The 13,654-nt window shown below is 37.8% G+C and overlaps 1 protein-coding gene across 1 annotated transcript in view; it reads left to right on the forward strand.

Moving 5' to 3' along the window:
- Window positions 1-13,654, forward strand: part of LOC149231539 (FACT complex subunit SSRP1-like) — an 88,589-nt gene that overhangs the window by 58,320 nt on the left and 16,615 nt on the right. The window contains exon 3 of the mRNA XM_089379219.1: window positions 9,625-9,730. Within this exon, the coding sequence (XP_089235345.1) occupies window positions 9,625-9,730 (106 nt within the window). The remainder of the gene's footprint in view (window positions 1-9,624; window positions 9,731-13,654) is intronic.

Below are 13,654 nucleotides of genomic sequence, written 5' to 3' on the forward strand. Positions count from 1 at the left end.
TTCTGCTCCTTGTGAGAGCACTTCTTCATTGCTTGCTTTTAGGACTAGTTAGCATTTCTTCTTTACTTGCTTCTTAGTCAGCAATCTTATACTCCTTATGTGAGTATTTTCTTTTGTTGACCTTCATTGCATTGTAGTACATGCTTTCGAGTATGTCATTGGTGAAATAGATTCTTTCCTACTTGATCATGTTATAAAACTATTCCCATGACTCAATAATATACAAATGATAACATGACTAAGCTTTGATGCATACATACCTCATCTCGATTCTCCTTTGATCATCTTAGCTTCCTTTGGTTGTCCTTGGTGTGGCCCTTCTTGCTTCATCTTAGCTTGCCTGCATATCATCCTTTTCTTGAATTCCATGAATAAGATTCCCAATGAGACATCTGCTTTGGTTCATGAACCTTCTTTTGAAGATTCCATCATAGGATCTTAAAGTCCCTTGCCTTACAAATTTTTCTTTCCTTTTGAATCACAATCAATTTTCTTTTATTGTGGATGAGGTCCTATTCTAGGTATGCTCCTTCTACATGAATATCTTGAGCTATATCCACCATGCTCCTATATTCTAGAAGATATTTCTAACCATGCATTTTTGTTCTCATTTATAAATGCTCTTTCTACATGAGTATCGAGAACTCTATGTACTTCATGCTTCTAGATTCTAGAAGATGTTTCTAGCCATCCAATTTTATTTTATTCCTACATGCTCCTATCGTACTCAAAACTTTGAAAGAAGACTTTAAAAAGAGTTTGACTTAGTCATAATAGAGATCCGAAGGATCTTCCTTCTTTTGCTTATTTTCTTCTTCTTTCATCTCTTGAGTCATGTGAGCTTCTTCCCTCTTTCTTTTGTTGTTGTTGTCCTTCTTAAGCTTAGGACAATTCCTTTTGTAGTGTCCATATTCTTGGTATCCATAGCATCGGATTTTGGAGATATCTTTGTTGTTTGTTCTTCATGGACCAAATTTACCAAATTTTCCCTCTGTCTTGGCCATGGTAGCAAATGCTTGCTCTTTTGATCCCACATCTTTTTTGGCTTTGAGTTTGGTTTCCTCTGTTTTGCATAGAGATCACATTTCACTTAGTGTGGTAGCTTCCTTCTTGGCATATATGCTAGATGTGAAGTTGCCCCAATCCTCGGGTAGAGCATTGAGTACTACAGTTGTCATTTCTTTGTCGGACATGACTTCTCCTAGCTCTTGAAGTTGATCTCTCATCTCAGAGATCTCCATGAAGTAGGGAGTTATTCCTTCCTTTGATATCTTCATCTTATACAATTCATTTCTTTTAGAGATATCACTTCTCTAGATGTGGTTACTGAGAATAGCTCTAATCATAGATTTCTTTTGATGTTTTCAAATTTGGAGACATAAGGAATGAGAGAGTCCTTGATAGATTCTATTACAATCCTTTGAGCTCTTGTCTCATCCTTATTATACTTGGCTAAGGCTTGGGTTTGTTCCTTAGCAGAGATAGTGATATTCCCTTTGACATGTTCCAGAAGTTCATTCTCCTTGAGAAGTAAATCAATCCTCTTCTTCCATGCAAGAAAGTTATTGTTACCTACCAATTTGTTGCTTTCCTTGCAAAAAGACATTGATGCATATTTAGAAGGGGAGATATACTTACTTGATATATTTTTAGATGTAGTGGATTTTCTTTTTTCTTGAAGACTTGATGGCTTGCTTTCCTAGGATCTTGATGTTCTTCAAGTTGCCTTCTTCAAGTGTACTTGCTTGATGATGAGATTTGCTTGGTAACTTGTAGATGATGTAGGTCCCTCTTTGATTTGCTCTTATTTGTAGGTGCCTTTGTGTAAGGCTCTTCTTCTTGCTATGTAGTCTTCCTTGATGAATGATAGATGGTAGGCCTTCTTGTACTTGAAGTGATTGAGACTTCTTGGCTTGATGCTTCAATTTTGTAGATGTCCTTCCTTGATGAGTCACCTTATGAGTGTTCTTGAGATGCCCTTTCCTTGATGTGTCACCTTAGCTCTGATACCATGTTGAAAAATCTGGGGAATTAGGTGTAGTGTGATTCTTCTTGACTTGATAACAATTTCTGGAGTCTTTTTACTTTTTCTTGTTAGCTTAATCTTCTTCTTCTTCTTATTAATGCATGTCTGTGTACTTCATCAAACTGTTACCAAAAACATAAGAACAAGAACATAAGATGTTGGCTCTCTTCCAGGGCCAAAACCTCTCTTCTCTTGAGAGGAAAACCCTTTAGTAAGTTTCTCTTATTGAAGCTGCTTATTGATCAATGCCAAACCCTAGACCCTTGATAAGAATATCCTCCAAGCACAAGTCAAGTCCTTCCTCCTTTCTGCACTTTGTTTCTTGACACTTCCTTCTTTCGACACTTCGTTCCCCGACACTTCGTTCTTCTTTCAATTGTTGGTGAGTCTTGTTATACTTGCTCTAGAAGACATACCTTTGATGAGACCCTTCCCTTATGATAATCCCTTCCTTTTCTTCACCAACCAACGAACTTGTTATGACTGTAATGGGAGGGCTATTATGACAACAGAGACAACCTCCTTCTCCTCGCACGTGTGACTATAATAGGCTTTAGAACAACCCTATTACCTTCGCTTTTCTTCCTTGGTCCTTCGCTTGAGTGGGAGGCCCTTTAGGCCTATATTTCTAGACCAAACAATGTGAGAGGTGGTGCTGATATAATATTGTTGTTATGACCGCAGGCAACCTTCCCTTTCCTCGCACGTGTGACTGCAGCTGCCCTAGAAACGGTCCCCTTAAACTCGGTTATGTACCCTTCTTCCTCGCTGCACTTGGAGACCCTTTTCCTTCGCTCTTTTCCACCTTCTTCTAGTCCCTTCACTTCGCTGATTTCAGAGAGGATTGTGTTGTCTTTTGAGGGAGTGGACAACCTCTATATATAGAGGTTTGTCCCTCCTTTAGGCCGACTTGAAGGTCCACTTGAAGATTGTAGGCCGACTTGAAGGCCCACTTGAAGATTGTAGGCCGACTTGACTTATTTAATTCAGATTGCTTCTTTGTAGGTGCCGTTGCATGGAGGAGCCTTGTTGACTTTGATCATAGGTATTCTCTTGACTCTAATACGTAAACATACATGGTGTAACATGCCCTTAAGGTCTTCAAAATTTTGCTAGACCTATTTCAATGAGCAAGAAACTCATTGACATATATTATAAAAATAATATTTCTTTTCTTGGATAAATACAAATATAAAATTACATTTATGAAGACCGAACCTAGTTACATTTCCTTCAACAAAAGGGACTGGCATTTGTTCTTCGAACAAGTTTGTGTTTGTTTTGGTTTGCTCACGTCCATTGTATCTGATCAAGACTCACTTTCTTGTGGAATTTTGGTCAACTATGTGGGAGTTAATGGATATTAAGCTTCAAAAAAGCACTGTTTGGACGAAGGGGAGTGGTCAACAGGGTTGTTATACAATTTCTTCAAGGATATTGTAACAAGCGTCCTAAGCTTTGGGATGAATAATTGAATTATGTACAACATGTCTATAATCATGCCATACATTCTTCTACACAAAGGTCTCTTTTAGATGTGTTTTGGTTATTTTCCCGAGTCTCCTCTAGACTTCTCTCTTGGGCAAGATTTAGTGGTGGATGGACGAAATGATGTAGACAAAGCCAAGAAGTTCATTCAAAAGATCCAATTGGTTCGTCAAGCCATACAAGAACAGATGGAAAAGAGCCAAACCAAGTATAAGGCTATTTATGACAAGCGTTAGGTTGATCATCACTTCCAAATTGGTGATCAAGTTTGGCTATACATTGGCAGAGGACACCTTAAAGGTGATGGTTAAAAGCCCAAGCCTCTAAGGTATGGCCATTTAGGATTTTGGAAAAGATTGGTAACATTGCTTTTCAGTTTGTAGTTACCTCATTATGTTTAAAATTTTAGATGTATTCCGTGGTTAATGTTGAAATCTTGAAACTATGTGAGCCTCCTATAATCATGGATGAAAGTGAGAATGTTCATGTTCCTTCTGTTGAAGATTTTGCTCTTGAATATCTTGATAATTGCATAAAAATGTTATTCTTGACAAAAGGTTTAAGGATTTCATGAAAAGGTGATGTGGAGTATCTTTGTATGGGTCTAGAAGGAATGCATCTAGTTAAAGCACAATGGATGGAAATAAAAAAAGTGAGGGAGTTGTATCCTCACTTATTTTTTGAATGAAACTATACTTTTGGTGGTCCAAAAGTTTTTTAGTTGGGAGGAGTGATCTAGGAGGATCCCCAGAACCAATCCAAACATAAAATCCTAAGCAATGGGGTGCCAACCAAGCAAAGATGTATTGATGCATTGTCATTTCCCTCATGAAATCGAGGCAAGTTGAAGCTTCCTCTAGGGATATTTGTGTGCAGATTTGGACAACTTTGAGTTTGTTGCAAACTCCACGTACATGGTGTTGTTGTTGGAGTATTGTCTTCTTTTCAATTACAAACCCTCATAATTTCCTATGCCCTCCAAATTGGTTGCAAACCTTCCATGTCCATGGCCTCAACGCAAGTCTAGTTGATTGTCCTCCTCATGTGGATCTATTCAAAATATTGAGAGGGGGGTGAATCATTATTTTTTATCAATTAGTATATTTTTAATTCCATAGAGCATTAATAGTTATTAACATAAGATAGACATAAACATCATCAACACCATTCAACAATGCATATCAAATAGAGACAAACCCCTCTGAGTGAAAAACCACTGAACGCTTCTTAATATTTGTGTTTAGAAAATTTACATCAAGTTTTCAGCTCCAACTGAAGGAGGCTCCAACCCCCTTGATTTACAGGCTCCAACCTGTAGGACACTCCAATGCCCTGTTTACCAACTGCAACTGGGAGGATGCTTGCCCTGTGTCTTGGTTTTTATTTCCAAGGCTCCAACCAGTTGCAATTGGATGGACGCTCCAATGCCTTGTGCATGGTCCAACCTGCCCTAGCACCACCTTGCCACCTTGAAGTGTTCTCAGACTCCAACCTGAAGGAGACTCCACTCTCCTACCTTGCACCACCATGCCACCCCGATCAGTCGGCAGACCATGCTTCACAATTTTTAGACGATCCATCTATGCTCTGAATCAATACAAAAGAACCGCTATACAATTTCTGGTCAATCAAATCTGTTTCTGCTCAAAATCTGCTTAGCATCTTTGCATCAATAAACTGTCAATCCTGTAATCAGGCAATCTGTAACTTGTACCGTACAACCTGCAACCGAAGCCTTTTATCACTGTCACTGCAACCGGCATAAGTACCTCTGCTCATTGTATATTTCTCTGCCTCTAGCTGTACATGGAATCACTAACTCTGCTCAACCTGTCAGCTTATATTAGTAGCAAAACCTCTGCTCTTTATGAAACCCTAATTGCAATCCCTGGCACATCTTCTGCTCACATCGTCCAATAACACTGCATATATATATATATATATATATATATATGAAAATGAGTTCAATGCAGTATAAAGTTTAAATCATAAATATCACATGGACCTTCAAGGCATACGATGTGGTTTTGGTCAACAAACATGTCTAAGTGCATCTGTCTCTGAACCACAATTGCCCAGCTTCTTCCGAATATTAATTTGGATAAATATTGACTTTAGAAATCCAGAATAACCATCATAGACCATATGGAGCTTAAGTATTCTACAATACCCCTTTTTGTGCACATTATACAAAGTGGTCAAATGCCAGTACTGAAGTGACAAAAGGCTCATCAAATATTACAAACAGTGCGACAGGATGAAATTTATGTCATAATTTCTTTTTGACTTTTCAAGTGCTAAGACACATCGTGCTACCAATTTTTGATGCTTGGTGACGCTTGTCAAATAGTTATATCAATCTGGGCAGATAATAGCATATGAACTCATAGATGGTGGTCTTTAAAAATACACTTGTGATTTTATGCATAAAACTAGCGTACCTCATTGCAAGTCTTCATATATCTGATACTGAGGCTGATCGAAAGCGTTTCCAGTCCGTGTCAACATTATACTCTTCCGGTCCAACTTCACTTCGTCCATCCTGTTAAATATTGTCACGGATTTGATTCACACTCCATGTATTCTGTTGACAAATTAATCGCTGATACTTTATGGTAATGCAAATTCAAAGTAATGTGACTTATTGTTGTCACCGATATTTTGCCACTTATGGGATTCATGCATACTGCCTTGGATTCAGCCAATTTAGGGTCGATTTCAGCTTGTGGCAAAATTTGCATTATATAAAACACAACAGGCCTAAAAAAAATAAAGGCTGGAAGCTCAACGAATCATGGCTTAGATTGCCATGCTTGAGTATTTGATATTGCAAAGAATTTTTCACTGAAAAGTAGTTCTGGTAAAGCAACTTCTGGGAATGCCGTAAACCTATCTTGATGTGACCAGAAATTGCCCTACTGTAGGGCCGAAATTTTACCATTCGAAATCTTAGATCTGCTCGTTCTAATTGCTTCAAATTTGCAGATCTGCTAGAGTTTAGGCTTTGAGAACCGAGAATATCTAGGCACAGATCACTGGTTCAATCTTTCTTGAATTGTAAGTGATACATGCAAAACAAGTCCAGAAAAACCCTTGCAGAATGATCAAAAGCGAATCTCTTCAAACCCAGAAGATCATGCCAAAACCCAAGTGCCAGAAAAACCAAGACACAAATGTATTCCTAAGCCACTCTTCTTCATTGTCTCCACAGGGCTGAGATAGTTTCGGATTAAAAACAAATCAAAAGTTATTCATTCCATCATAAAATGGATGATAGATTAGGTGTCTTCTTATAGATTTTGAAAAGGCTTCAAAGAATGAGCCATTGGAAGGTAATCCCACTTTTGAAGTTAAGTTGTATTTAATTTTGAGGCACAAGGATGAGACCGCTGCCTTATTGGAGGGAAACCTTAATTTAGGATTCAAATTGGTAAGTCAAAGCCCTATGATGTACTAGTCTGGATTTTAAGATGCCCTCAACAAAAATATCATAATAAGACTTCTTTTGACATCAAGTCTTGGCCAAAGGATGTCACAAAATCAGCCTTTTTGTGGTTTTTGCCCACGAGGTGGGTCCCCCAACTTCAAACAAGGATATCTTACAAACTATGAAGCTTCTCGTGGCATGCCAGATACCACCGGATTCAGCTTGACAAGGAGAATTCAAAGGCTAGGATCTTCAAGGCAAATTCAGTGATCTGCCTCTTCAAAAACCTCCAGCAAATGTGGGGTACATTCATCACCCAGGGAATCCAAACCCTAGGGATAGGGTTTCCAACCATCCTTCCGTTGGAGCTTCCAACTTGATGCAATGCAGACAAATATTAAGAGCGTTCATTAATGGATGTTGACATCAATGACAACACCATTCAACATGATCATCATCACATGAATTTGTAGATCTGGGGGCTTCCTATTATTTGTTCTAGTCTTTGCTTGAGCTGAATATGGAGGCCACTGCAAGTTTTATGAGTGTGGCTATGCACACATGGATGCCCAAATTTGGTTCTCACAATTTTGCTGCTAGAGCTCTTGGGGAACCCTTTGTGTGGATTAGAAAGGCTGGTGATGGCAGCAACTGGTATAACAAATTCTCGCAAGTTCTCTTTGAGGCTCATGGTTTTTGTAAAAGTTGAAGCCACGGAGAATCTGGTGGAGGATGCTTGGAGGAGAAGAGACGAGGAATTTCACGGGATTCAAACCCCCAAATAAAGATAGTGCCCTAGCTATACATCACAACAAAAAGCCCCTTCATTGGGAGAATAGGCAAGCTTGAGGTCATTGATTGCAGAAACAAACCATTGTTATTTTCCTAGAGGACATCAGAGACCATTTTTGCATAGTGAAGGCCATTATTGATGTGAAGGATGGAAATGATGTACTTTGCATCTTTTGAATGAGTCAACTTTTCAATTAAAGTGTACTTGGAGACGTAGTCCATGTGGTGAACTTCGTTATTAATTTGCTTAGTATGTCCTTTGTTATTTCAGTTATGGTTTTGAATTTCAGGCTTTAAATGCTGATTTTTAATTAATTAAGCCAATTCTAAATGCAATGGCAGGAAATTGAGAAGCTGGTTATAAGAATTTGATTTAGTGGAACAAAGCATTTTAGCACTAATTTCAAACCATATGAAGATTAAGGATGAAGTGTTCAGTAAGTTCATAGAGTTCAAGGCCTTGGTTGAGAATTAGATAGATCGAAAGATGAAGTTTCCAAAGTTTGATAATGGAGGATAATATACCTTGGAGGACTTTGATGCCTTTTGCAAGGCAGCAGAGGTTAAGAGGGAATTGATAATACCTTACTACCTGTGGTAAAGTGGGCTTGTAGAGAAGAACTTGTCTATGATTAGGACAACCAAAGCAATGATTCATGACATGGATTTTCCCATGACTCTTTGGGTAAAGGCATGCACTACAATTGTCTATATTCTCGATAGATGTCCTCACAACATATTGAAGGATAAGACTCCATAGAAAGCCTTTATTGGTGAAAAGCATCGGGAATCACACTTTCACATGTTTGGTTGTCTTGTTTTTATTCACATGCATGACAAAATGAAGTATAAGTTTGGACCATTGAGCATTAAGGGTATATTTGTTGGTTAAAGTGAGACCTCAAAGGCTTGTTGGATCTATATTTCAACACAGTGGAAGACAATGGTAAGTTGAAACTTGATATGTTAAGTTTGATGAGGATAGATGGTCCTCTAAATCTCATGAGTCTCCAACCGAGGTTGTCAAGGGAGAAAATCTCGCTGTCACAAAGGTTGATTTGTGGCAAGAGGAGAAATCAGATTTAGATCTGCATGGTTCTTGCGAAGGAATAGATGCTTCAATACCATCTAGTTCAATCAAGCAGCTGATATGGCTTACCCAGACATTGCAGGTGGCATAGGGAAAAGTGGGAGCACCTAGAGATACATTTTGGGTTTGTAGTCCTAAGATTTTTTTTTACTTGTGCTTTATTAATGACTTATATTTTTATGGCAGAACCTTTGAGCTATAACGAAGCAATTGAAGAGCAAGTATGCAGGATGCCGTGATAGAGGGGTCTGATTTTTGGGAGACCATTCCAAAGCCCATCATGAAATCAATGATTAATTTTGAGCATGTAGTTGCTGATGGATTCTTTTTTGAGTGAGGGAAGTACACCTTGAAGATACATGAAGTTCATGATGTTTGGTGAACTCATTCCTCACAAAGAGGGAGTGCTAGAATTTTTACTTGGTTGCTCCGCAATGTTTGATTGCTTCTTTTGCTTGAGGGTCGTTCACTGTTTTTAGCAAGGTGACAGGATACTTATTGAGCTTTAATATCATTCTTACTGAAGGCCTTGCGTGCCTCTCCTTAAATGAGTTATGAAGATTGTCTGTCTCAATCATTTTGTCATTATGTGTACAACAAAAAATTGAACTATCATTTGATCATATGCTGTTACTTTTTCCAAAGATTTCTTCTACGCCATAACCATTTACATTTTTGGAAAAGTAAAAAAGTTTGACAAATGGTCATTTATATGTTTAAATTTTCTCCTTTGGAGCTTTATTTTTTATGCAATTGACTGCCCTTACATGTTTTTGACTCTTTATGACTCTTTACTTGCAGGATGTTGGCATTTTGACAAATTTCATGACAAACACAATAGGATTAGCTCCAGAAGATAAACAGCTATCTGTAAGTGGGCGGAATTGGGGAGAAGTTGATTTAGATGGTTTGTTTCTTTTCCTTTCCTTTTTATGTTTGACTTAGATTAGATAATGGTCTGCGGGGATTTTATATTCAAATAATTAGATATATTTTAAACAAAATGACTATTCTCTCTTCTGAAATAGGAATAGGTCTACTATCCTGCATTTGAGAATCTGGAAAATTTCATGCCCATTACAAAACATTTAAGTATAATCTCCACATATGATCTTTTACCCTGTGTGAACAAGATGTATTTTAGGGATGTTTCAAGAAACTTTATGGTTATTTGGAAGGCATTTCATGTTGCTTCTGCATGTGTCTGCCAATTTTTTGAATATCCCCTTTCCATTTTTTCTAAACTATGCCCATGGCCAAAATTTTGGAGGTTTTCTTTTGATTTTTATGTTTTTGAATATTGCAATAGAGTGATTTCCATTACAGGTAGCTCTCTTTCACCTAAATGATACATTGCTTGATCAAACTTTAACCCCTACTACCAAGCCTGTGTACCCTCTTGCATATGGACATAAGTATTTCAGAAATAGTGCACCCCCATTGGAGGATAGCTATGGCATGCATGCACTTCCTTGGGATTTGTGCCCTCAACTTCTCACACAAGTGCCTTAAAAGTCCCTAGGATATGTGCCCTCCTCTAACAATGGATAATGCATGCCAAATCAATTTCTGAAATACAAAAGCTAATTGAAGTGCTAAATCTGCACAATAATTTGGAAGTGTTCTAAGATTGGCACTTATATGTTGGAGGTGTTGTCACTCAAATTGTACACAAGAATGCGACAACGCTCAGGACAGGGGCTGTCACTCTGATCCCTGCCCTCTCCATTTAAGTTGTTCTTACAGTAATACGTCTTTCTCATTTTCAACATTGTTTATACTAGAAGGAATGAGAATCTTAACATCACGGCTATTCTCAATAACCTCTATCCAGTCCTCTAAAGGCAAATGATGCTCTTTCCCAAACATATTAATCTGATCCTTTGTTATCATGAGATCACCATTCAAAATACCTTTTGCAATAGCACAAGATTCTTCATTGTGGAAGCTTTGGCAAGGCCTACAAAAAGACAAAGGCTGAGCAACAATATTTGTAGATTCAGGTGGATATGGTGGTCTCTGCTCGTTTGAAGGATTCTTCTTCAACCATGCATTATTGTTACCTCTGTTATTATTATTTCTAGGCTGCCTATTCTGAGCTTGAGATCTTTCCATTTGAATCAGCCTAGTCTTCATGGCATTCATTTTTCCTGGCATGTTCGATCTTCATTTCCTTAATTAATTGAGCTAATTTTTTTATAGGATCATGCTCAACCTCTTTGATTTCTTTTTCCTCAGTTTTAGCTGCACCTCTTTCAAACCTAGGAATTTCTGACTTCTCATATGCTTTCTTGTCCTTTTCTAACTCTTTAGCTAAAGTTAGAGCAGTCTTTAAATCAGTGGGCTTAGAACGTCTTAACTCATAAGAAGTATCCACAGCAAATGCATCTAGATAATGCTCTAACATATATTTATCAGTTGGTTTGTAATCTTGATGCATTTCTTAAACAATGCCATTGAACTTCTTATTGAATTCTTCAACAGTTTCATTTTCGTTCTTCTTCATATTATTGATGATTCTAAGCAGATATCTTCCTTCCCTTTTGTCCCCGAACTTTTCTTTGAAAGCATTAATGATGGCTTGCAGAGAATCAAAGGAGTTATTGGGCCAATCCAAGAACCAATCAGTTGCATCATTTTCCCAAGAGAGAACAAACAACTTCATCTTGATATCCTCATGGTTATATGTAGCTTGGATAGCATGCTTTACCAAGAAAGTTGTAAACACTTTGAGATGGGCTTCAATAGTGATTGCATTATTCCCTTGGAAACTAGGCATTTTATCCAAACTAGAATCTGGAAGATCATGAGGCTAACCTTGAATTTTGCCTAAGTTGCAAGGAGAAAATAGGTCCATGATGTCTTGCCTGACGGGGTTAGGGAAAAGTAGATGGATATCAGGGAGGGCTTTTTGTCCGAGAAAGATTAAATGCTTACTAGAATGTAGTTTGTTTAATCGAGCTCTAAGGGCCTTTTCAGTTTCCAGAGCAGGATTAACCAAACTACCAGAATTTCTTCTAGTATAAGCTCTTTTGAACTGATGAATTAGTGGAGTCGCCACCCAAACATGAAACTAGCCCCCAAACAACTAGGTGCTAGATAATGATGTGACGGATGAGAAGAAGAGATGTCGTGAAAACCGAGGATCAAAAGATTAGTCCCCGACAATGACGCCATAAAATGTTGTGACGATGCCAGGCCAAAGATGAAAAACTGAGATGTCAGTTGAAAACCCAGAACAAAGATGGTCTTGGAGAAAATGTTGAAGCACCGAGAACAAGATGAACTTACGCTCGAGAATGACGCTAGAAAATGTTGTCGCTCAAATTCTACACAAGAATACCAAGGATCAAAAGATTAGTCCATGACAACGGTGCCATAAAATGTTGTGACGATGCCAGGCCAAAGATGAAAAACTGAGATGTTAGTTGAAAACCCAGAACCAAAGATGGTCCTGGAGAAAATGTAGAAGCACAGAGAACAAGATGAACTTATGCCCGGGAAAGACGCTAGAAAATGTTGTCGTTCAAATTCTACACAAGAATGCGACAACGCTCAGGACAAGGGTTGTACTTGTCACTCTGATCCTTGCCATCTTCGTTTAAGTTGTTTACTAATTGTAGACTAAGGGGGGTAGTCCCTATGGATGAAGAGATGAACTACTCGTTGGAAACTAACAAGTAAAGGGGACAACTGAATGGTCTAGCATCTTGGTGGAAATTAATAGGCAAGTATGATTATTAAGAACCACTTGATTATATTTATTAAGATTATTAGTTAGAGATTAGTGCCTTTAAAATTGATTACTTGCACAATTAGAATTAGATTACTAAGTAACTGTATGAACAATCGCTGCAGTATGAAAATTCTATCCTATATGAAGTGCAAGACCTAGATCTATGTGAGATGCAAGCTCTTGGTTATTTTTTTTTATATGCCTAATCTAGATTTATCCCTCTTCTCAAATATTTTGGAACTAGTCTTGAATGCAAGTTGTAGAGAGAATTCCAAAGGAAGGAGGCTAAGGCCTCATTAACGATACCCCTCCCATGGAGTTCTAACCACCTAAGTGTCTCTGTTCCTACAAGGGATTGCCCGCAATAGAACTGCAAGATCATCTATGTTAATTGCGAATGAGGGCCTAGAGTCCTCAAATTGCTTGAAGAGGGTCCTATCTTCTTACAACCAAGCTTATGCTTGGAGGTATATTTTATAAATGCACTTCTAGTTCTAGAATGAAATGCAAGATATGAGTGAATGCTTCAATGAGATTATTAAGTGAGTTAAGTACTTCAATATAAAAGAAATTGGATGAAGCACTTAAAGACTATCTATCTCAAATGGAGCAAGATAAGCAATTCTAGTGAAACACAAGTGATAACACAATTAGCCAAAGATTATTAGAACTTGTTATTGCCCTAGTTAATTTCACTTATGATCACAAGAACAAATTAGAGCACTTAATGACACAATGAGACAATGCTAGCAATTCAAATGAAATGAAATTAGCAATTCCAATTACTAGAGCTTATCAATTATGTCAACAAGATCTTATCTTATGATTAGCAATATTATTCAATGATTAGGCCCAATAGCAAGTTACCACTTAGATCATAAGCCAATGAAGCACATTAGATGACAATAGAAACAAACTCAAAATGAGATTACTAACAGTGATTAAAAAATGAATGCTAGATACACAATGCAATGATCCAATGGTACAAAGATGCAAGAGGAAAGCCAAGGCAAGACTTGTATGACCAATTCACTGATAGATTTCTTACAATGCTATCCCTTCAAAAATGCACCAGACTTGAGCAAATCAGACCAG

Source organism: Pinus tabuliformis, chromosome J, assembly GCF_031772625.1.
Source record: "Pinus tabuliformis cultivar Carrire ecotype Pingquan chromosome J, CPIR1, whole genome shotgun sequence".
In the NCBI taxonomy this organism is placed as follows: Eukaryota; Viridiplantae; Streptophyta; class Pinopsida; order Pinales; family Pinaceae; genus Pinus; species Pinus tabuliformis.